We start from the raw sequence: 25,282 nt of genomic DNA on the forward strand, positions 1-25,282 counted from the left end.
ACCTCCTTTTTCGCTCATCATTTAGGCATCCCTTTCATCGTTCATCATCGGTCATGGGACACGGATATCGAAGCAACATTAAATGATTTTCGCGTGAGCAGCTTTGAGGTTGTACATCCAAAAGTGAAACCTCCATGACTGTTTCATATGTGGCACAAGAATGGTGTGGTTTTTATTTTCTTATTGCCTAGACTGAAGGTTGATGTCGAATTTTAAACTTTAGGGTGAAAAGATGATAATCTTTTTAAGGAGGTTCAGAGTGACTGACACCATGAACTTGTAAAACAATGGATTATTGGTTGAATTGTTTTACTTTCTTGGCTTTCTGCTCTCTTTTTAAAAATAATAATAATGAACTCGATTGTGTGGACAGAGGGGCCGCGGCTATAACCTTGGTGTGCGTCGTCGTATCTAGGATCATCTATATCTCAATGCTAAATAGAGGATAAAGCAATAAGGAAAAATGGCAGAAAACCTGTATGTTAGAAATATGAGGTGAGCCCACTGGAAAGGTAGAAGTGGACACGTCAATTTGTTCGCTGCCTTATAACTCGTATGTTACTTCTATTCCATCTTCGGAAGCACATAGTAGTTGACACGTAAGACATTGTTCAGTAATTTATCTAATACTGAATAGTATGTGCTATGATAGACAACCTCACATTTTGCTTCTGCTTAACACCTAGCGATGTGGACACTCTTATCACCCATACTAGATGACTTCTTGAAGACATGATGTTTTTCTCCACCACGAATGCTTGCTTGTGGCCCATCGCCGTCTTCCTTAGTTATGTAGTATACTTTCTATTTTATTCTTTATTTTGTCATATCTCTTTTCAAGGAGCCGAAGAGTAACCGGCAAATTCGCAATAGAACTGATGGAACTGGTTGAATTTTTTGCTTTCTTGGTTTATTACTCTTTGAAAATATTAGCTCTGTTATGGGTGGATGAAGGGGCCGAGTTTATAAGCTTATGTCCTTGGTGCGTGTAGTCGTATCTAAGAGCATCCGTATCTCAAGGTGTCGAACAATGGGTAAAGTGCTAAGAAAAATATTGTAGCAGTGTTACAAGATGTAAGACTTCTGGCAAAAAGCTTAGCACTATAGTGTAACCCGTATTGCCAGACCCTGTCTGACTGGTGGTAGAACCTCGAAAAAGAAGTGGATACACCACTTTGGTCTCTTCCAAATGACTCTTTTTTCTTTCACTTCTATTTCATTCATGGAAGCACATGGAAGTTGAGACGTAAGACAGTGTTAGGTAACTTATCTAAAAAAAGAATGTGTACAAGTAAGATGAAGCGAGAATTGTAACATATAAGCTTCTACCCTCTTTCATATGCGCCTTTCGGCTTCGGTTTCGAATAGACCATCACACATATAGCTTCTGCTTAACACCAAACGATGCAGATGCTCCTATCGCCTATACATACTAGTAAACGGCTTCTCGAGGATGGGAAGGTTTTTTTTTTGTTTCTTCTCTACAAATGCTTGCGGGACACCGCCGTCATCCTTACCTATCCATATACTTTCTTTTCCGTTCATCATTTAGGCATCTCTTTCCGTCGTTCGTCACCGGTCATGGGAGACGAATACCGAAGCAACATCCAATAATTTTTGGTCATGGGAGACGGATACCGAAGCAACATTCAATAATTTTTGCGTGCGCCGCTCTGGTTGTAAGATCTGAAAGCGAGACCTCCGTGATCATTTCATACGTGGCACAAGAATCACACGGTTTTTTATTTTCCTATTGCTGGCCACACACATGCACGAGCAAGCAAGTGCTTCTGCTCTTTCAAAAAATAACAAATTCAGTTCGAACCGCATAACCGAATCTTGTACTGTCCCACGATGGAGACCGATTGTTAGGCCACGAAAAGAAAGCAGATGGAAAAGAAAAATTCATAATGAAGCTAATTAATTAATGAACGTAGGGTCACAGAGCGACCGATCTTAGTCAGGGTGACTTGGATCCGACACGGCCGGCATCAGTCATCACCCGTCCCGTTCCTAAATGCTCGGTGAGAGGGGCCTCATTGTTCATGTCAATGTGACGTGTTTTCTGTTCAGAATGAAAAAAAGGAGGAAAAGAAAAATTATATATAGCACTAATTACATGAAGAAACATCCAAAGCTGATGACGGCGACGAGGAGGAGGAGGAGGAACGGCCGGCGTCGGGGGACGGCGCGGCGGCGATTGGACCGAGAACCGAAATTTTCCACCTTTCTTCAGAACCTAACAATTTTGGTGACCTCTGGACGGTTTTTAACTCTGAAACTTTCTGCGAAGGGAGAAAAGCCATAAACTAGTGAGGAAAGGAGCTGCATGAATGCTGCCGGATTTCTCGGCAGGTAGCCCTCGCCATCGGTGGCGACTGGCACAAAGCAGCGGCTGCAAATGGCAAACCATGTGGCAGGTCCGGCAGCTCACCATCTGCTCCACATGTCACACATACCCTGCACCTGGTTTTTCTGAAGATGATGCACCACCGTCACACAAACCATGTGCTAATCTCTGAAGATGATGGGCACCAGGAATGGTGATGGCCTTGACAGGGCAGGCATATGAGATGTCAGAAGATGAGAGTGAGATGAGATGGACCTCACCTCCCCTCCTCTTCTCTGCATCCACAACGAGGGGGGAGAAAGGCAGGGTTCCTGGGGGCCAAGTCGATTCTTCGTCGACAGGCGAATCGGACGACCGACCGGTCCGATTCGTCGAAGCCGAAAGGAGCCCCACAGTTGCTGCCCACCACAGGAAGATCTGCCTCCAATTCTGCTCCACCCATATGCACCATGTCGCCGGAGAAAAGTTGGGGGAGGATGGAGATGTTCTGATGATGGAATGGAAAGTGTTCACTGTGCAGAAAGTAACAGAATTTCTTTGGTTGCAGCCAACAGTGCAGTACAATCTACAGCAACAAGGGAACAGCAGAATGAGACCGGCACCAGGAACTCATTTTCCTCTGGCGAAATTTCGGTATCGGCATGATCTTTGCTGGATTATTTGCGGTGGAGATTTTTATCATCATCTGTTCTCTGGTAACAAATGATCAATCATGTAGACAGTCCGATGGAAAAGTCGAGCTGACCTGTAGCCTCCCCTATGTATGTGCTAGCACCAAGAAATTCTCCCAGTTGTACAAAGCGGTCTCTTTCTGATGTGAGCATCTGGGTCTGGGTCTTATCTGAGCAAAAAGGATGGCCGGCAGGAATGTACCTGTACCACCCAGCATCAGATATTCAGATCATTCAGCAGCCCAACTCGAGATAAGGCGCATCCTCCTATTGGTGGGCAGAAATCCACTAGGTTCAGGTCACATCTTTGCTTGAATCCGAATCATTCCCTGCATACAACCCTTTCCACATGAAAAATGACAGTTTTTGAGTTCTTAAGAAAAGAAAAGAAAGACAGTTTTTGAGTTGTGCACAAACAAGATTAGTACTCTGCTAGAAAGAAGAGTTCACAAGATGGAAGGCTCAAACTGGACCAAAATCACAAACGACCTACTGATTCACAACCTTGCAGCTCAGACCAGAGTAATACACAAACACAAGACGGCTCAAGCATAAATCTACAGGACCAAAAAAGTTACACGCTGCAGCGCAAACCGCGCACCCGTTACGAACTTTATATCTCTATGAACAGCTATACTTACAGTCACAGGCAGGAGGGGTGGCATCCATTTCAGCAGGTCTTAATGATCTCAGGTTTCCAACCCCGCCACACGATCTGGCGGCAACCGAACTTGAATTCCTGAAGCCTCCTCTTCAATGACCCTTTCTTGGTCCGCTTCGCTCCCGGTCCGGACACCGAGCCATGGTAATGCAGTGGAGGCTCCGGCGGGCCGATCTCGACACTGTCGACGATCTTCTGCACCATTTCATACACCTCGCTCATCTTCGGGCGCGACTTGGGTAGCCGGAGGAGGCAGCGGTTCGCCACGCCGGCCAGCCTCGTCATGGACTTGAGGTTGTAGTGTCCCTCGAGCCGCGGGTCGACGATGATGGGGAACCGCTTGATGTCAGAGATGTACGGTTTCACCCAGTCCAGGAGCTTCTGCTCGCCCTTTGGGCGGTTCCGGTCGATGGGACGGCGGCCGGTGATAAGCTCGTAGAGGAGCACGCCGTAGCCCCATATGTCACTTTTTGCGGTGAGGCGCCCGGTTTGCATGTACTCCGGCGCGGCGTATCCTAGAGTTCCAACAACCTGTGGAACCATGAGTATTTGATATGTTAGTTTAGATGGACGATCAAAGATGTATCAAGTTCAAGTTGTTCTGAACTAAACAAACTGGCAATAAGAAAACAAGCTTCACAAAACTAGTACATGGAGAATCTCCTACAATTTCTAAAGGGAGCTAAAGCAAGCACTTTAGGGGGGCTCCAGGTAGCAATGCGTATGTAGCTATTGCTTAGGCTCGCATAGTGGGATCCATGTGTCATAAAAAGAAATAATATGATTTTCTTTTCTGCAAAATGTATTACTAATGAAAGCATGGTATAACCAAACTAATGTCTTCCTAACAAAATACCAGCAAGTTCTTTGCCAAATTCTGGCGCAGGAAAGCATTCAGATCACCCTAGTTGTTATGGTAGTTAGGATGGATACTTTAAAACCGAACTCTTGTTACTTGTAGATGCAGTTGGCTTTATCTGAAGAAGAGAGACATGATTCCTTTAATGGACATATCATTTTGGCTAGTGCTGCACTGTGAAGCTGCTTGAAGAAACATATATAGCTCTGACTAACGCTTCAAGCTGAAGTACTCACTCCTTTCCAGGACTTCAGTTGAAATTTTCAAAAAATTAAGAATATGATTGTTGAGCACTTCAGAAACTAAAACATGCACATTTAAGCATCAATAGCATGCACCGAAACAATTATACCATTTGAGGTGGAGCAACTGGGTATCCATTTTCCAACTTCATTAAAAAGGAACCATGTTTTAGGAAAAGTTATCCCTTATACCATTTTCCAATTATAGTTCAAAGTTGTAGTAGGAACTAAACAAAGTGGCAACAAGATAACAAACTCCATAAAACTAGTACATGGAGAATCTTCTACAACTTCTAAAGGGGGCTAAAGCAAGCACTTTAGGGGAGCTCCAGGTGGCAGCGCACACAGAGCTACTCCTGCTTAGCCTCGCACAGCGGGACCCATCTGTCATAAAAAGAAATGACATGGTTGTCTTTTGTGCAAAATACAATTTTTTTAATGAAACCAGGGTTCTGTACTCTATACCCAACTAACAAAATAATAGCACAATTAAGACATGGTAATATATGTCCAGCAGATTCTTTGCCAAAATTTCCAGCTTAAGCTCACAAAATCGCTACTCTTGTCACTTGTAGATATGAAAAAAGAGAGGTGCGTTCTGAAGCTGCTATGGCTGTAGCTGTCATTGATGCTTATTCAAGCTGAAGTATTCACTCTTTTCTAGGACTTCAGTTGTAATTCTTGAAAATTTAAGAAGTTGATTGTTGAGAACTTCAGAAACTAAAGGTACGCATTTAAGTATCAATGGCATACACCGAAACAATTATACCATTTGAGGTGGAGCAACTGGGTATCCATTTTCCAATTCCAACTTCATTGCTATCAAAAGGGAACCGTGTTATAGAAAAGAAACATCTTGGCACCATGAGTACCCACATCTTTAGAACATCATACATTTTGCAAGACCGATAATTGTAAAGACTATGTAACAGAATGCTGTCAGAGCACATTAGTGTAAAATAATTCTAGGTCCGTAGATGTGCGTACCGCTGTGGAGACATGGGATAGCCCTTCTTGTGGTCCATGCCTAGCCAATCCAAAGTCCGATAACTTTGCATTCCAGTTCTCATCTAATAGAATGTTGGATGTTTTCAGGTCTCGGAAAATAACCTGCATGCATATTGAAACAGGTAAACAGAGTGCGACTTTCTGTACTGCATGTGTTCCTTATTTTGCTGAATGTAATCAAGCAGTGATGTTGATACCAGACAAATGTTTCACATTCAGTTAGTTTTGTATTGATCAGCAGAAAGCAAATGAATTACCTGAAAGTCCATCTCCTCATGCAGATACTTCAGCCCACGGGCAGCATCGAGAGCCACTTTCAATCTCATTGGCCATGACAGAGTTGAAGTTGACCTACTTGCCAAGTGGTCATCCACGCTTCCGTTGGGCATGTATTCGTATACCAGAAGCCGCTGCATTCCCCGCTCATCGTCGTCCGCGCAGTAACCTATTAGTTTGACAAGGTTTGGGTGCTCAACAATCCCAAGCACGTTCATTTCTGTTAGCCATTCCTTCTGCCCCTGAAGAAAGATGAATAATAATATATTAGGAACCACAAACTAGTGGCTCAAGCTAGATTACAGTGCAAGTGTCTTAAGAGGGACTCATCAAGCAAGTGGAACTGAAATGCTGGTATAATATGCTCCGTGGTTTGCTCGAGTACTGCTACGATTTGTTTACAACTTCAGTTAGCTGTTGTTCCTGTATGATGGCACTAGTTGACTCACTATACCCTAGGCTAAACTAGAACAACATGCAAGTATAATACTAATGGAATGTGATGCAAGGAATTTCACAAGTATAAACTATGCCGCATTTCCGGAAGCAATCAGGGCCTACTGAATGGATTCTTCCCATAAGAAGTAATTAGTTCAGGAATCCTGGATTAGTTTCAAGATCTCAAGTCTAAAGATGCAGAACTTAAGTCCAAATTATATTTGTTGCGATGAATGAGTTATAATTCCTCTTGGTAATGCATAAAAGTGGTATATATACAGTGCGTATCTGCTATCTGACTGTCAGGAAGTACAGGACTGTGAGAGAGAACTTGCCTGGACCCCCTTGCGGTTCAGCTGCTTGACGGCGATCTCGACGCGCTCGGTGGGGTCGTCGGAGCCCTTGATGACGCCCCGGTAGACGCAGCCGAAGCCGCCCTCGCCGACCATGAGGGAGCGGCTGAAGTTGCGGGTGGCGGCCTTGAGCTCGGGGAAGGTGAAGACCCGGAGGTTGGCGGGGCGGTCGGTGAAGCTGGGGTACTGCGTCCGGCGGATGGACTCGGCGCTCATGTCGGAGACGTTGATGGAGTTGAGGTCGGAGCCGGAGCGCGGGTCGCCGCCGCGCTCCGTGGACTCGGTGCTGAAGGAGCGCACGGAGGCCGACATGGCGGCGCTGGGGCCCGTGCGCTGGTCGTCGTCCCTTGACTTGCCGTCCCCGTGCAGGAACGGCAGGCACCTCATCGCCGCTGCTGCTGTGATGGAATGCGGCAGTTAGTCAGGGGAACATCATTTGATGCTTTGCTTGAAACATGACGAACACAAATCTGAAAATTCAGGTTTGGGAAAGGATGATGAGTAAGATTTCGGAAAGCATGTTGTTCTGTCAGGCAGGCAAGACGGGATACAGAATTCTGAACTGAAAAATGCTCTGTTTTCTTCAGGCAGTGTTTCTTCCAAATTCAGTGTAAGGATTCAGTAAGGATACACGGACGGAATTAGCAATACAGTAGCAAGAATTCTCAGCGTGGCTTGCTTGTGTAAATTCAGCATACAAGAACTGGCACAGATGAATGACAAGTAGTCGTAGTTGAACAAATCTGAATTCTTGGCATGGAAGAAGGAGTCTGCACTGCCATCCCGAGCTCATCACGCCATCTACTAGAAGGTGAAACCTTGATTTCACACCGAATTGAAGTAAGCTAAACACACGCGCAGGCGGCACGCGTGAGAATTGAATCTGTAGGCCGGCGAGCGGCCGCGATGATCCAATTGATGGAGCCTCTCTGCTAGGTAATCAATCTCCTGCCGAACCGAACCGCGGCCGATCTCAGACCATGGAAGGATGGCAGAGCGGAGCGGAGGCGGGGGTAGTGAGTAGAGAGGATGAGTTGCGGCGACGAACCTTGGGAGCGGTGCGGTTGCCCGCGACGAGGCGAAACCCGAGCAGCAGCACGATTCCTCGGGGCCGTGGGTCCGATCCGGGCAGGAAGGGAAGCGACGGGGAAAGGGGGGCGAGGAGGGTGATGATAGGCGCACGGGCGCGCACACGCGGAAGGCGGGGGAGGGGACGGTGGACCGGACTGACGGCGGAGGGAAAGGGAAGGGAATGGAAGGGAGCAGCCCGGTCAAAGCTGGGTTGGGAGGGATGGAGGCCCTGGACAGGACGGCTGGTGTCGCTCACCTAGTGAGGTGAGGGACGAGGAGGAGGAGGTGGAGGTGGAGGGGCAAGGGGGGATGGATGCCCCTAGACCTGGCCCTGCCCTGCCGCGCAAGTGGGAAGGGAAGGGGAGGGGAGGAGGAAGAAGACGAAGAATTCTGTCAGTCAGGAGTAGGAGTAGGAGTAGGAGTAGGAGTAGCAGGGGTGGGTCTTCTTGGTCGTCGCCGGCGTTGTCTGGCTCCCTTCCCTTGTGGACGTGAACGCGTGGGGCGACGCCAACAACCAGGAGGATGCCGCCAGCATAATCATTCGCTTTAATTTTTTTGCATTTACACTGCAAGATATGGATACTCATGGTCATGTCACATGACAGATTTTTCTTTCCAAAACACCTGTACGTATCTGCATGCATGCATGCAACCAACCGTACACTCGTCTTTATTAAATTATTACTCAACATGACAAAAAAAGTTACACGGATCAATCCAAAGCTACCTTTTTCTGCCGATCCTCCGTCGCTACAGTGACCTACAAAGCTTCATGACGTGCCTGACATCGCACCAACACACATCATCCGCCCCGCGGCGAGCAGAGAGCACAAACAGGCTCTATTGTCTCTCCCCACTCACCGCATGCACAGACGCTCTAAAATCCGCCGCTGCCATCTCCCGCCGTCTCATCTTTAGAAGGGATCAAAAGGCTGAACAGCCGATGATGCCAAACAACGTCACCACTCTACGCGCATCTGTCGCCAAGACTTCGTTGTGCCACATCGTCGTTGATGCGGCAGATGCAACACCGCACCACCTATTGGCTTCTCCAGCCAGCGCCTGCTCCAAAACAACGCCCCTCGGAGGGAAAACGACACCTAAGGAGCCGACATCATCAAATCCCGGAGACCCGGATATAGGGCTACCCCTGGAACAGCCCGAGCGGGGTGATGCAGAATGGAACAATGATGTGTCCACAAGGAAATGACGTAAAAAACGCTGCCATCGTCTACCATGCATGACCGAAGTCGCCACGAGTTTCATCGGCATTTGCGCCACCCCGACTCCGCAGTTGACTGGATTGGCGTGGAGCCACGCCGTGAAGACGCACGCAGCCACTGGAACTCCGGGAGAGGACCTTCAGCCGCCTCGCACTGACCCTTCCACGCGTCGCCGGCTGGCCAAGGGCCACACCACGACTGATCTGAACATGGATCGAATCCATGACCACCACCACCACCCATCGCTTGAGGGCACGCTGGAGACCAATCGGCACCGACCCTCTTGCCATGGAGGCGAGCGCCGCCACCCGACCAGGAAAGTCCACCGTGGCTGCCCGCGCTCGGTGGTGGTCTAGCGGACACCACCCGCCTCCCCAGAGAGGATCCCCCATCAATGGCCAATGAGATCGTCGGCCGCCGCCCCCTTCACGGGCGCCACACGGCCTCCGGGAGCGTTGAGGAGAAAGCGAGCGAGAGAGGAGGGTGATGGGGGGCGGCTAGGGTTGGGCTCTCTTGATGCCTGATTGGCACGGCCTTGATCACGCGATACAGACTTGTTTCTTTTTGGCCGAGACGCGAGCGTCAGCGTAGCATTCACGCGATGAGCAAAACTTTCTTGACTAATTAATCGGCCCTGCGATGATTAATTAGTGAGATCGATGCTTGCCAGTAAGCAAGCAACACTCCCGTGTCCCGTCTCGTGTGTACTCATCTCCTTTTTGTTCCAGGTTACTACACTTGTACGAATGTGGGCATTGGTTGGTTGGTTGGTGGGGGGTGGGAAATTCGGCTCACCGATCAACCACCCCAACTAGACTAGTTAGTACCTTTTCTTTTTTTCTTTTTTTGAGAGAGAACGTCGGCTTTATAGATTAATGAACAACATTACACAGAGTTTGCCGGATACAATCCGAAACAGAATGGAACACACAAAGACTAGAATAGTTCATACATGATTTAGCTAGCACATGAGCAGGAGACTGTTCATACAATAGTCCTCTTTACTCTTTGGTCGTGGTTGTTCGGAGACTGTTAAGCAAAGAGTAAAGGCGAGTCTTGGGATAGCTAGTACCTTTTCTGTGTGCACTCCGGAACGCATATATTCGTCTTGTACCTCTTCACATTCGTCGTTGGATCCAACGCTTGGAAGCCGCGTGTACCATCGTACGGTCTCGGGAAAAAGTAGACGAACATCACAGGCTGGAGTGGATTGGCACTGTGTACATACCGTACGTGGCGACCAGACGAACAGCTGGACAGCGAGAGGCAGCCAGCAGCAGCTGGATGGATCCACTTTGCTGCCTGCCTGAGCCTGACACGGCGACACCTCATCGCCGGCGATGAAGGTCGTCACGGGCGGGCTCCATGCATCCACATCCACCGACTCGCTTTAGTGCGCTTTTTTCGTTCCGGCCGGGGTCTGCTGATCCAGTTAATAATTACTCGCTTTAGTGCCCTGCATGAACCATCATGCATGAGACCTTGCTGACCTCGCGCATGCAACAGAGCACAGCTCGCCGGAAAGGAACCGACGGGAGGGAGGATAGGCGGTGGAAGTGAAGGGAGCAGGGCACGCAGCGGTCAGGCCAACTCCAAGACCCGAAACGAAACGTCCGGATTTTATTCGTTTGGTAGGGAAATGGGGCGGCGTCAGGCTGTTTTTCTAGGTGCGCTAGCAGTGCGCCTAATGCGCGGCCGCATCTGGTCCGTCACTATCGGCCGTAGTGCTTGTGTGCACATTTTCTTAACCGCCGAAAACACATTTCTTTTATTTCACAAACGACGTTTTGATATATTGTAGTACATGATTCACCAATTCTTTGCTAGAATAACAAGAAAAAAAAACCCACAATTAGAAACTTTTGAAAGATATTCAACTTTCATAACTGCTTCGACTAGTTGGATTAATATCTTCTTCATGTCTTCATTGTTGACCTGCGACTTCTTGAACTTGCACACTTCCTTCTTCTTCGGTTCTAAAGAAGCAGATGTTGCTTCACATCTAATCTCATACGTAGTCTCTATTCTAGCGAGGAGTGCTTGAGCATCTATTAAATTTCGTTCTATCAATAGATCGATGTATTCTTCTTCCCAATACTAAAACTTGCATCCATCCTACACACAAAATTGGCAAACAATGAGTTACCGAATTTGCATTGATCCGGTGAACATCCAAATCAAAAGAAACACATACCCCTTTTTTTTGCACTTGAAGAACACCCATCCGGGATGTTCCGGCATGGCAGAAACGCAACGCACAACCTTTCGCGGGCAGTCGTCGCACTTTATGACCTCCAACGATGAGTCGGCGAGCCACCGGGCCAGCGACGAGCCTGGGCGATGGTCAAGCTCGTCTTTGCCGGCAAACCGCCGTCAGGATAGATTTGAGCAGCTAGAGGCGGAGTCAGTACTTGCATGCGCCGCGGAGGATTGCCTTGGCGGTGCGGTGCGGTACCCGACCAATCCATGGCAAGCCGCTCGGATGCGCCAAATTGTGTCGCCGAAGTTTTAGTGGTTGCCCGCCTGCGCCCGAGCAAGAGAGGCACAAATCTGGTGGTCGTGCTTGCGGAGCGGGCGGGCTGGACAGTGAGGTGGCCGGGAAAATGGGCGGTGGCAGCTATTGTGTGTGTGTGTGGGGGGGGGGGGGGGGGGGAGTGGGGTAGGGGAGGGTAATAGAACAAGGGGCATATGTGTCGCCGACGAGCGGGTCAGGGAAAGACAGGGGCACGCATCCTGCCCGTGTCATTTCGACGCAAACACATTTCAAATTTGGACGAAAATCAGACAAAAAAATAAACGCTTGTTCATTTGCTTCGGTGCGTTGGGTCATGTTTTGTGTCCGTATATCGTCAGACGGGCGCAGCCCGACTATTTGAGATCGCGTGTTAGAGTTGGCGTTGAACGTGGAATGGACGGACGGATAGACGGACAACTACTGTCGAGCGAAAGGGAAAGAAGAGGCGCCGTAAATGGGAAGGAAGCCCTGGCTTTGTCCGCCACGCAAGTAGGAAGACGATGAAGAAGAAGAAGACGGGCAAAGTCTCCCGGTCGAGTCTCGGTCGTCGTCGGCGCTGGCTCGCTCGTGAACAAGGCCAGGGGGGGCACGTGGGGCCGGGGGCTCGCATCGCAGGGGTCCGGGTACACGTGATGCTCCGTTAATTGGGTACAGTAATTACAGCAGCATGGACGTCGATGTAGCGTTTTCGCACGACCACGTCTTGGCCCCGGATTGGTTACAGCATCAGCCTCGACAGCATCGTTTCACAAGCAAAAAAAGACAAAGAAAAAGAAAAACCAGTGCCGACCGAGCTGATTGCAGGCTTGCAGCTTTGCAGTAAGACGCGAGTGATACTGTGGCCTGCGTTGCTGAGATGGTTTTGTTCGACGAAACGTTCTCGATTCATTAGCCTTGTGATGACGACGATGATCGGCTTTGGAGCATCGTTGAATGTTGATGCTTGCTTACTGCTCCCACCCCCGTCCCGTGTGAACTTGTTTTATTTGCTTCCTTTCAGGTTAACAACTTGTTACACAGACACACTCGTGTGACTTGTCCTCCTCGGTTGGTTGGACGGAGAAATTCGGCTCGCCGATCAGCCACCCCGACTAGCTAGTGTAGCTACCGACATGCTCGGCCTCGTACAGTCGTACGGTGATGGACACTTGTGGTAAGCAATCCAAACTTGGATGAAACCAAAAGAAGATGCGAGTATTACCTTGTCCGGTTTTGCTCCACAGCCATGGACCATGTATGCATGGCAGCATTTGTACCACGAACGATCTCGACGAAGAAAGCAAGGACCTAAACACGGGTAGAATTGGGTTGGGTTTGATTAGCACTCGGTGATCACGTGGCGTTTGGCAACCAGCTGAACCAGTCCAGCTCAGAAGGCGAAGGCCCTTCCACCTCATTGATAGGCCATATGATGGATCCCACGGGCTCCATCGACTCGCGTTTGCCCTTTTTCGTAGACGATCCTATCTGCATAACTGCATTCGTCATGTGTTGGCAGTCACGTGCAATACGGAGTAGCGCAGCACCAGTGTCGGTACACGTACGTGCAGAGCTCCCGAGCGTATTCAGCAAAGTGCCCGTGACAGGCAGGCAGACACGCGGGGCATACATCCACGTGTTACAATGAGCCAAGCGTGTCCGTGTGTGCAACAAATGATGGGTACTCCGTGCGTACTCTCGTGCTGTTTTTCCACAAAGACCGGCCGGTATTTCGAGTTGCGCCAGCCACCCAGGTGGCCAGGGAGCCAAGTGATATCCAAGTCGATCACACGTGCCACGTCGGTATCGTGAGTCATCGATCGAATGGGGGCTAGCTGCTGATTTGTCCACCCTGGAAATGTGTACTACTACTACTGTTCCACGTATAGTCTGGTTAAATTCTCTTGTTTTTCTTTATCCACGTCAAAAAATGTCTCTTTTGCTTTTCTTTCTTCCAGATAGACTAGACGTGCCCAACTTTTGGCGTTGCCCTGCTTCTATTCTGGACGGAGGTGCGCTATACATTTCATGGACCTGGATGTTCGAATATTTCTGACGAAACAAAATGGTAGTACGTCCATCACAACTTCAGAAGAAAGAGCAAAGCTCAGTTAGCAGTATTTCTTTTTTGATAAAGCTGCATCTACCTACTTACATTAAATACCTATGTAAATTTCCTAACTAACTCCCCCCCCCCCCCCTCTGTTTTTCAAGGGGATGGCCCCCTTCCTCTCCAATCCTCCAATACAAATCCCCCAGCTGGCTGATTACGTTAAACATGTGACAAAAATTTCGTAGGTGTACGTAGCATCACCCATTTTTCTTTTTACCAGTAGAAGGCTCATGAGTAGGTGTGCGTTTGTCTCTCGTCCCTGTGTCTCTCCTCCGAGAAAAGACGAGTTAGGTTTCTGCCTCCCGTTGACGGCGTCGTTGATTTGCCACATCTGCCCTTGCCGGTGAGAGAGCTTCGTTTTTAAGTGTTTCTTCAAGTTTTGTTAGACTTTATGTCCTGCTCAGGAAGATGAGACGGTGGCTGCTTCGTCTGGCGTTCGAACGGCATAGCGGACGCGCATCCCCTTCTTTGGCGGGCCGTCGACGAGGCCATCTGTGGCCCACCTAGTGAGTGTATGGCCGCGGCAGCCCTCGCAACAGACGTCGGCAAGGTGGAGTCGATCGCACTCTCCGATGCCTCAACGGATGGCCTGCTACCCCGGGTGTCACATCCGCATCGTCGTGGACATGGCCTCCGACCATGATGGATCCGTTGCCGACCTCAAACCAGCCGGCATCGTCAAGGCTCTGGACTACGACGAGGAAGAGTAAGGCATGGGAGACGTGCAATGCCTAGAGTACCGTGAACCGGTGTGTGCCCATGTTTTAGCCTCGCCAACGACCGGAGGAACACTTCTAGGAGCCCGACCGGCCGCTGAACATGAACACGGTGGAGCCGGACGAGTTTCACTTGGACTAGATTTCACGTTGTAATTGTATGGATTTGAGGATTCTTAATTGAGATATCTGGTGTGAAAGTGATTATTTGAGGCGTGCGGGACACTATCCGTGGACGCGCCCGCCGGTGTTTGATGGATCGGATTTGGTGTGTCCGGCTGTAGATGCTATGATCACGAGATATACAAACTTGAACTGTCACGCGATAAATGAAACTTTCTTGACTTTGGATGTTTAATACTCCTACCAAGTACGTAGCATTAGTGAGATACTTGGAGGTACTAAAAGTAGCACTCGCGTTGCGTCCCGTGTGTACTCACGTCCTTTTTGTTCCGGGTTACACCTGTACGACCGTGGTGTTGGTTGGTGGGAGGGGCGACATTCGGCTCACGCGCCGTCAACCACCCCAACTAGCAGCACTAGCTGCCTGTTCTGTATAGACACACAACACTCGGCACTCATCGTCTACCTCTTGACATCCATCGTTCCAACGCCTGAAAGCCGCGTGCAGTACCGTCGTACGATCTTGTCTTCCCATGGAAAAGAAGACCAAGGTCACAGGTTGGAGTATGTGTACATACTGTACGTGGCGACCAGACCAGCAGCTGGACTCCATCGATCGATCAACTTTGCTGCCTGCTTGAGCCTGACACGGCGGCGATCGACACCTCATCGGCCGGCCCCGGCCATGAAGGTCGTCACGGGCGGGCTCCATGCATCCACCGACTCGCTTTACCATGACCGGCCGGCAGTCACGTGCGTGCACGATCCACGGAGTAGACTGAGGCAGTGTACACGTGCGCACTATCGAGTCGAGCATCTCGCTCAACCGGGTGATGGTCCGTGAATGAAGACCTTGCTGCTGGCCTCGCGCACGCAGCACAGCAGAGCTCGCCGGAAAGGAACCGACGGGAGGCGCGATGGATGATAGGCGGGCGCACGCGCGGAGGAGGGAATGGTGGCGGACTGGACCGACAGCGGAAGTGAAGGCAGCGGTCAGACCTGGAATGGACGTATGGCTGATAGATATTTTCTCCTCTTGCCCAGTCCACCATTCCTACTGGCGAACGAGAGAGATGGGAGAGAGGAGGCTCTGTCCGCCACACAAGTGGCAAGAGGAGGAGGAGGAAGAAGAAATTCTCGCGGGTCGTCGTCGGCGCTACTGCTGCCTCGCTTGTGAACAAGGCCGTCGAAATCAAAATCAGGGTGAGCACGAGCGGGGGTGCACCGCTGCTCACATGGGCCCGGCTACACGTGACGAGATGCTTCTTAAATTCACTGTACAGTAATAACAGCATCAGCATCACAAGTCTGAGATGGTTCTGCTTCACCAAACGGCCAAGATCGCTCGTTGTTAGCCTTGCGATGATCGGCTTTGTAATTAATACCATCGATGGTTTGCTGCTCTCCCACTCCCGTCCCGTCCCGTCTCGTGTCAACTTCTTTTTGCTTCCATCCGTAATCCGTTCAGGTTTAGTGGTGCGGGAAAATTAGGCTCCCCCATTAACCACGCCAGTTATCTAGCTTAGCTCCGTCCCTCGTACTCGTACTATAAACGCTTTTATATTTTCTTGCAGAGGGAGTAGTTTTGGTTCACAGCCATATGTGCATGGCAGCATGGACCTAAGCACGGGCTGGCTAGAGTTTAGGGTTGGATTAGCACTAGATGAGCACGTGGCGACTCCAGCTCAGCCGGACAGCTTGCCACCTCATCGGTCGTTCATGAAAGATGTCACAGGCTCCATGGACTCACTTTTGCACTTTTCCGTCAGATGATGATCCCATCTTTATCGTCCGTCATATGTTGGCAGTCACGTGCACGACGGAGTAGCAAAGCACCAGGTGTACCAACACGTACGTTACGTACGTGGAGAGCTCGCATGCACGCTGGCCGTCCTTCTCGACCGTATTCAGCTTAATAGCCCGTGACATACACGTGGGGGATACATCCACGTGTTACAGTGAGCCAAGCGTGTCCGTGTGTACAACTAATGATGTGATGATGGCTACGCACGTACACTCGTGCTGTTTGTGTCAAAAGATCGGTCGGCCGGTAAAAATTTTTAACACAGTATAGGCGCAAGTGATTATATACACGTGCATACAACCATCTCTATTAACGCGCCACACGCACACCCAACCCTTATGAACACCTCCGAAAGACTGAGCCGACGTATCATCTTGAGATTTACGAAGTCACATAGGCATCTCGTCGTCGACGGGGACGTCTTCTCCCACTGAATGCGCATCACCAGAAATCATGAAATAAATTCAAAAATAATTACGAGCATCAGAACTTGAATCCTAATAAATTGAGGATATCATAGTCCTTCTAACCATCCAACCATAACCAGAGGTTAGTTCGCGGCCCGTCGGTAATTGGAGTTGCGTGAACCAAACCTAGCTTTGCCTGCCGGGAATCCAAGTGTAATCCAAGTCAATCACATGGGCCAGACTGATATCGTGGGTCGTCCATCGAATGTCGCTAGCTGCTGATTTGTCGACCCTGGAAATTCCACGTATAGTCTGGCTACATTCTCTTGTTTTTCCTTCTGCTTCTAGATCTGGACGTGCCCAGCGGTTCGTTTGGCGTCGTCCAGCTGGTTCCGTTGTGGACGGGGATGCACTATATGATCTGCTCTTTAGGTGAGATCGATAAAATAAAATAAAATCATATTTAGGCAATTCGAAAAATTCTGAAATTATTTGACAACATAACTATGGTGTATGTTTACAACTAATAAAAAACAGCTCAAAACTCAATTTACAGTGAGAGGTACAAAAAATGACAAACTAAACTATGAATAGTGTACATCAAGCATGCATGTGTGTCTACAGGGGCGGAGCCAGGATTTAGGTATAGGGGGGGCCAAGCCAAGTTGGCAAAAACAAATCGTGCAACGCAAAAAAAAGGTTCCCCTGTACTATAGTACTGTTTTGTGTCAACACTACTAAAACATAGCTAAATTGATATTAATTCAAATTTGCCTTTACAATTGTCAATAAGATCGAAATATAAATAATTTCATCAGAAGATAACCTAGTTTTACTCTTCATTACCACATCGTAGATCAGACAATCAAAGGAAATTACAAATGAATTAGCATTGTAAATCACACCATCAAAATAATTAAAATTGAATGTGCAATTTCAACTCATATTAAACGAGAATTCAGAGGGCTTTGATAGTGCTAACCTTGGAGCTGAACCACTAGAGAATTGACAGGCTGTATCTGTAGGACGATTTGCCTGTCGCGCAGCTGGTGCCCCCTGATTTAATCTTCTTCTTTTGTTGAGGATCTCCACTGATTTAATCGACCTCGTGAGTTAGAAGTGCAAGAGGCGGCGGCCGCCGGCAGCGCTAATGGCCTCAGGTCACACGTTAATCATGTCGAGGCCTTTTTTAAGCAACGACAGAGGAGCTAGCGGGTTGGAGAGCGGAAGGAGGCAGGCCGTGACCATGCGTGGGCTCTCTGATGGGCCTTTTTCTTTTCAGATTTTATTATACTCTCCGTTGGAGTTAAGGGGGGCCAAGTACGTGTATATTCACCAAATCCGGTCGCTGATTACTCGTGCTTCTGAGTATTTGTCGATCGTTAGGGGGGGCCAGGCCCCTGCTCGCCCCCCCTTGGCTCCGCCACTGTGTGTCTAAGCTAGATCCTACACTAGTTGTCATTTCTTTTTCTTCTTCCTTTTTTGCTTCTCTAGAAATGTTGGCGATTTCAAAACAATTTGTCAACTTCAAAATTGTTCACGATTTTGATTTTCTTCTCAAGCTTCAAAAAACATTTACAAAGTTTAAAATTATTCCCGCATTTCCAAAAGTATCCCAAGTAAAAAAAAGCAATATGAAAAACGATCCTAGATATGACAAATGTTCACAAATTTGAAAATGGTGATAAATAGAAAAATTGTTCATGAATTCAAAAAATGTTTCACGAATTCTAAACAAAAATCATGAATTTAAAATATTAATCAAATTGCAAAAAATGTTTACAAATTCAAGAAATGTTTACAAATTCCAAAACTTGTTCTTCGATTCACAAAATGTTCATCGGCTCAATAAAATAAAATTTTGTTCCAGAAATTCAAAACATATTTAAGAGTTCGAATGTTCATAAGTATGATTTTTTTCAAAAATTATAGAAAAAGCTCCCGAGTTTCTGAAAAGTTCACAAATTTTATTTATTAGGTAAATTAAGAAAATGTTCAGGAATTAATAATAAATCTAGAGTTTAAAAATTGTTCATGAATTGAAAAATGTTCACTTATTTGTAAAAAGTAATGAATTTTAATCATTCCTCGGTTATCAAGAAAGTTTACAAATTAAAAAATTATTCACTACTTAGAAAAAAGTTCATGAATTTGGAACAAAAATGTGATTTAAAAATAGTTCACAATTTTTTAGAAATATCAATTAATATTTCGGAAGGAAAAAATAAACAAGAAAAAGAAAAAAGAAGGGGAAATTGACATAAGAAAGAAGCATTACAATACTATGTCGCCGTGCCTCTCTGGAGCACGCCTATGTCTCGGTTAGTGCGAGACATAGGGCTAGTTTGCTTGTAGTCCTCGGCTCCACGCCTTGGTAAATGTTGAGCCTCGCTTGTGCTTGAAAAAAATTGAAGAAAAGTGCTTGGCCAGGCTGACCTTGCTTGATGTGTTTGGATGATGTCCCCATCCAGGCCTATCAGGCAATAAAGAACCATTGACCCGTCACTTCATCAATTAGCAACCCGTGGATAGTGGATTTAGCGTCCCAGGCAAGCGTCAGGCTTCCGATTCGGAGTGCCTGGGTCAGTCAAACTAGCATGCCTGGTACTCTAGCCAAGCTAATGAACATGGGATGCTTCAGACCAGGAATATTGAGGACATCAAGCAAACAACCTTCAGACAGATTCCAGGAAAAGTCAAGGACAGGCAAATGTTTGCCAGGACTCCAACCAAACTAACCCGTAGTGCAGCCTCGCTTGGGCGAGCGCGAGACTGGGTCGGCCACGTGCACGGGAGGCCAGGCCACAACCTCATTTTTTATTTTTATTTTTCACTTTTTTATTTTATTTTTTACTTCCAAAAATTCTAAATATAAATATTCCAAAAATTTACGTAAAATATTTTAAAAAAGTTAATCAAGCATTTTAAAAATATTAATTGTGTATATGAAAAATGTATACAATGTGCATGATTTTATCATGTACTGAAAAATATAAACGTGTATAAAAGATTTCCTGATATATAAAAAAATGTACAACGTACATCGAATGAAAGTAGACATAAATAACATATATTTTAAAAAGTTAATTTTGTATTTAAAAACATTAAACAAGTATATAAAAATGTTTCTGATGTATAAAAAATGTATACTTTTGGAAACAAATGTTTACCACTGTTAAAAAATGTTTGCCATGTATTTTTAAAATTTTGACCCTATTCAAAAAACTTTTCAAAACTTCTATTTCAGTAAAGTATAGCCCGAGTATTTGAAAAACGTTCATGCTGTGTAAACAAAAATGTTTCACGTGTACAATAAAAATGTGCATTGTGTTTTGAAAAATTTGACATATGTTGAACACAATAGTAACCGATAAAAATGAACAAAGAAACAAAGAAAAATGAGGGAAGTCATTGAAAATCGAAAAAGAAACAAAGAATACCGATGAAAACCACGCAGAAGTATAAAAATAGTGAAAAACAAAAAAGAAGCAAAGAAAAGCGAAGAAAACAAAAAGGTAATAAAATGCCAATAAAACAAAGAAATAAAAGAAAAACCTAGTAAAAACCGAGAAAGAAACAAAGAAACTGAAGAAATGATAGAAAAAAAGAAAACCAGGGAAAATGAGAAAACAAATGAAAACTAAAAAAGAAACAAAGGGAATTAAAGAAAAAAGAAAATAAAAAAAAACCGAGAGGAAAACCACTAGAAAAGAATGAAAAAAGTGAAAACCAAGAATGTATCAAAGAGAAACGAAGAAAACCGATGAAAACTAACAAAAAACTATGTGCAATGCCCACGTGTGATACAAACTGGTAATCATGCAAAACGGACATACACATGGTGTGAATGGCTCAATGGGACATGGTATAGGGTGTTATTATGCAACAAATGAGCTTGGAATATGAGTCTAAAATGAAGCATCTGCATTGTCTGAATCCGACAAATCGATGAACTATTTGTATATGAATTCATCAAGCTCCGCGTTCTGAATGTCATTAGCAAAAGAAACTAAAAGAATCGGACATTTCATCAAGCACAAAGATGTATATGTCCGGGGAAGTAGGACTTATCGAGGGGGCGTCCAGTTGCTGCGATCGTGTCTGGGGCGGCGCTGTGGGTTGGGGACGGCGGTGGTGCTAGGGAATGGATGACACATACAACGTGGAAGAGAGGAGAGGAAGAGGGGAGGTTGGGCTACGGTTGGTGACTATCTGGAGTGATTTGGGATGTGTCTGAACTATCAGATTTGACGTGGCGGACGCGTCCGGGTTTTCCCATACTGCTCCACATATGGGTTGGGTTTGAGGGGTGTCGGATCAAGCTGGCAACCGTTAACTGTTACCGGCATTCCCGTGGGTAATTAATCTATTAAGGGACGGGGATGTGGCAACTTTAATGCCCATAGGGAAGCTGATGGGTCAAATACCTTATCCAGTGTGTAAGACAGGGATGGGGATGGGATAGCATTACCCCTGCCCGTTACTCGCCTTACCCGTGAAGGTCTTATATGTGGGCTCTAAAATTAGTAGACTCTAGGTAATTACCGTCCTTACCCACCTAAATTTCCACCCATCTCGCCTTTTTGGCCCCAAAAGACGTAAGAAATCCTAACCTAGCCACAACATAGCGTTTATTATGCTGAAATGCTACTTTTTTTTTACTGAAATGCTATTGAAGGTAGGTGTTGATTGCTACATGGGTTTCCTCACGGGGATGAAAAACCTGACGGGGATGGGGATGGGAAACTTTTTATCCCCGTAGGCGGGTACGGGGATGGGGATGGGCATGGAAGGAGTATGGGAGCCTAATATCCGCCTAGGTAATCCCCATTGCCAACTTGAGTGTCGGACAACCAGGACGCTTCGGTTGGCCTTGGGGGTCCAGTTGAGTGGCACTTTTTTTGTCCGGGATGCGTGCCCATACATTTGGAGGGAGAAGTGGGGGCGGGGGGGGGGGGGGGGGGGGGGGAGGATGGGTGGTCTTCTTATAAGAAGTGCATAGTGTACATACTAAACCTTTGTTGTTTCATCGACGGCCTCTGCCCTCTAACTCCTCTCAATTGTCGCCGCTAGTGATCTCTCATCTCCCATGTAAGGGCATCTCCAGCCGTTGGCCCCCCAGGAGGGGCAAAAAATCGCCCCTGGGGGCGCACCGGCGCTAAACCGCGCACTGGGGGCGTGATGCCCCCCAGTCGCGCGCCCACGGGTTTTTAAAATGTTCAAATTTGGCGCAAACACAACGCAAACACGGGCGAGTTCGTTCAAATTTAAACATATTTTACAAAAAATGAAAAAAACTACCGCGGGCTACCCCCGCCGTCTCCCTCGCCGCCCGCCCACGCGGTTCTACATGCCGAGGAGGCTGTAGAACCGCGTGTAGTCACCGCCGTCGTCGTCGTCGCCCCCGCCTACGCCTCCGTCGTCCCTGCTGCATCCCTCCCCCGGTTGGCGCGGCGGGTTGGATGGTCCGGGGGCGTCGTCGTCGTCGCTATCGAGGACGATGACACCGTCCCCGTCCCACGTTTGCGGGCGGCGATCTCCTCCAGGGCCCGGCGCTGCCGGATCATCTCCTCGCGCACGTAGTCGTCGCGCGACCACCGCATGGCGTCCTCGTCGGAGAAGCCGCGCCGGGCTATCTCCTCGTACTCCGGGGGGAGGCTGGACTCCACCTTGGGCTCGACGAGGGCGCCGGAGCGGCGGGTACGCGCGCTGACAGGCGTGTCCTGGGGCTCCGGCTTGACGGGGCGGAGGTGGAGGCAGGGAGAGCCGTCGGAGCTGCGGGTACGCGCGCTGACAGGCGTGTCCTGGGGCTCCGGCTTGACGGGGTGGAGGCGGAGGCAGGGAGAGCCGCCGGACGAGGAGGAGGACGCCCCGGTCTGATGGGGAACGTAGCAGAAATTCAAAATTTTCCTACGTGTCACCAAGATCTATCTATGGAGTCATCTAGCAACGAGGGAGGAGTGGATCTACATACCCTTGTAGATCGCGCGCGGAAGCGTTCAAGAGTACGGGGTTGATGGAGTCGTACTCGTCGTGATCCAAATCACCGATGATCCTAGCGCCGAACGGACGGCACCTCCGCGTTCAACACACGTACGGAGCAGCGACGTCTCCTCCTTCTTGATCCAGCAAGGGGGAAGGAGAGGTTGATGGAGATCCAGCAGCACGACGGCGTGGTGGTGGAAGTAGCGGGATTCCAACAGGGCTTCGCCAAGCGCTGTTGGAGGAGGGAGATGTGTCATGGGAGGGAGAGGGAGGCGCCAGGGCTCAGGTATGGTTGCCCTCCCTTCCCCCCACTATATATAGGGCCAAGGGAGAGGGGGAGGGCGCAGCCTTGCCCCTTCCTCCAAGGAAGGGTGCGGCCAAGGGGGGGAGGAGTCCATCCTCCCCAAGGCACCTCGGAGGTGCCTTCCCCCTTTAGGACTCTCCCCTCCTCTTGTTCCTTTGGCGCATGGGCCTCTAGGGGCTGGTGCCCTTGGCCCATGTAGGCCAAGGCGCACCCCCTACAGCCCATGTGGCCCCCGGGGCAGGTGGCCCCACTCGGTGGACCCTCGGGACCCTTCCGGTGGTCCCGGTACAATACCGGTGACCCCGAAACTTGTCCCGATGGCCGAAATAGCACTTCCTATATATAATTCTTTACCTCCGGACCATTCCGGAACTCCTCGTAACGTCCGGGATCTCATCCGGGACTCCAAACAACTTTCGGGTTACCGCATACTAATATCTCTATAACCCTAGCGTCACTGAACCTTAAGTGTGTAGACCCTGCGGGTTCGGGAGACATGCAGACATGACCGAGATGACTCTCCGGTCAATAACCAACAGCGGGATCTGGATACCCATGTTGGCTCCCACATGTTCCACGATGATCTCATCGGATGAACCACGATGTCAAGGACTTAATCAATCCCGTATACAATTCCCTTTGTCTAGCGGTACGATACTTGCCCGAGATTCGATCGTCGGTATCCCGATACCTTGTTCAATCTCGTTACTGGCAAGTCTCTTTACTCGTTCCGTAACACATCATCCCGTGATAAACTCCTTGATCACATTGTGCACATTATGATGATGTCCTACCGAGTGGGCCCAGAGATACCTCTCCATTTACACGGAGTGACAAATCCCAGTCTCGATTCGTGCCAACCCAACAGACACTTTCGGAGATACCTGTAGTGTACCTTTATAGCCACCCAGTTACGTTGTGACGTTTGGCATACCCAAAGTATTCCTACGGTATCCGGGAGTTGCACAATCTCATGGTCTAAGGAAATGATACTTGACATTAGAAAAGCTTTAGCGAACGAACTACACGATCTTTGTGCTAGGCTTAGGATTGGGTCTTGTCCATCACATCATTCTCCTAATGATGTGATCCCGTTATCAACGACATCCAATGTCCATGGTCAGGAAACCGTAACCATCTATTGATCAACGAGCTAGTCAACTAGAGGCTTACTAGGGACATGGTGTTGTCTATGTATCCACACATGTATCTGAGTTTCCTATCAATACAATTCTAGCATGGATAATAAACGATTATCATGAACAAGGAAATATAATAATAACTAATTTATTATTGCCTCTAGGGCATATTTCCAACAGTCTCCCACTTGCACTAGAGTCAATAATCCAGTTCACATCGATATGTGATTAACACTCAAGGTCACATCCCCATGTGACTAACACCCAAAGAGTTTACTAGAGTCAATAATCTAGTTCACATTACCATGTGATTAACACTCGATGAGTTCTGGGTTTGAACATGTTATGCTTGTGATAGATGTTATAGTCAACGGATCTGAACCTTTTAGATCCGTGTGTGCTTTACAAATCTCTATGTCATCTCCTAGATGCAGCTACCACGTTCTATTTGGAGCTATTCCAAACAACTGTTCTACTTGGAGCTATTCTAAATTGTTGCTCCATTATACGTATCCGGTATCTCTACTCAGAGCTATCCGGATAGGTGTTAAGCTTGCATCGATGTAACTCTTTACGTCGAACTCTTTACCACCTCAATAATCGAGAAAATTCCTTAGTCCACTAGTTACTAAGGATAACTTTGACCGCTGTCCTGTGGTCCATTCTTAGATCACTCTTGTACCCCTTGACTGACTCATGGCAAGGCACATTTCAGGTGCGGTACACAGCATAGCATACTGTAGAGCCTATGTCTTAAGCATAGGGGACGACCTTCGTCCTTTCTCTCTATTCTGCCATGGTCGAGCTTTAAGTCTTAACTTCATACCTTACAACTCAGGCAAGAACTCCTTTGACCGATCCATCTTGAACACCTTCAAGATCATGTCAAGGTATGTGCTCATTTGAAAGTACCATTAAGCGTTTTGATCTATCCTTATAGATCTTGATGCTCAATGTTCAAGTAGCTTTAATCCAGGCTTTCCATTGAAAAACACTTTCCAAATAACCCTATATGCTTTCCAGAAATTCTACGTCATTTCTGATC

General features: G+C 47.8%; 2 protein-coding genes across 7 annotated transcripts in view; one reads left to right on the forward strand and one right to left on the reverse strand.

The window, feature by feature from the left end:
• Positions 1–1,891: 1,891 nt before the first annotated feature.
• Positions 1,892–8,348, reverse strand: LOC125515484 (serine/threonine-protein kinase PCRK1-like). 6 transcript variants are annotated; one of them, XR_007287029.1, is made up of 7 exons: positions 7,907–8,347; positions 6,841–7,256; positions 6,049–6,309; positions 5,771–5,893; positions 3,663–4,213; positions 3,224–3,350; positions 1,892–2,779 (listed from the first exon to the last, which is right to left on the reverse strand). XR_007287029.1 is itself a non-coding variant. In XM_048680963.1 (6 exons), the coding sequence occupies exons 2-5, from the start codon at positions 7,243–7,245 to the stop codon at positions 3,692–3,694; spliced, it is 1,311 nt and encodes a 436-aa protein (XP_048536920.1). In that variant the 5' UTR covers positions 7,246–7,256; positions 7,907–8,347; the 3' UTR covers positions 1,892–3,350; positions 3,663–3,691. The 6 variants fall into 6 exon arrangements, 5 of the variants coding, with proteins under 5 accessions (XP_048536920.1, XP_048536921.1, XP_048536919.1 ...); XM_048680963.1 differs by having other exon boundaries at positions 1,892–3,350; XM_048680964.1 differs by having other exon boundaries at positions 1,892–3,362.
• A 5,995-nt stretch (positions 8,349–14,343) lies between these two features.
• LOC125517044 overlaps positions 14,344–25,282 on the forward strand; it is a 29,859-nt gene continuing 18,920 nt past the window's right edge. Inside the window, exon 1 of the mRNA XM_048682263.1 lies at positions 14,344–14,465. Within this exon, the coding sequence (XP_048538220.1) occupies positions 14,344–14,465 (122 nt within the window). The remainder of the gene's footprint in view (positions 14,466–25,282) is intronic.

Source organism: Triticum urartu, chromosome 6 (genome assembly GCF_003073215.2).
Source record: "Triticum urartu cultivar G1812 chromosome 6, Tu2.1, whole genome shotgun sequence".
Taxonomy (NCBI): Eukaryota; Viridiplantae; Streptophyta; class Magnoliopsida; order Poales; family Poaceae; genus Triticum; species Triticum urartu.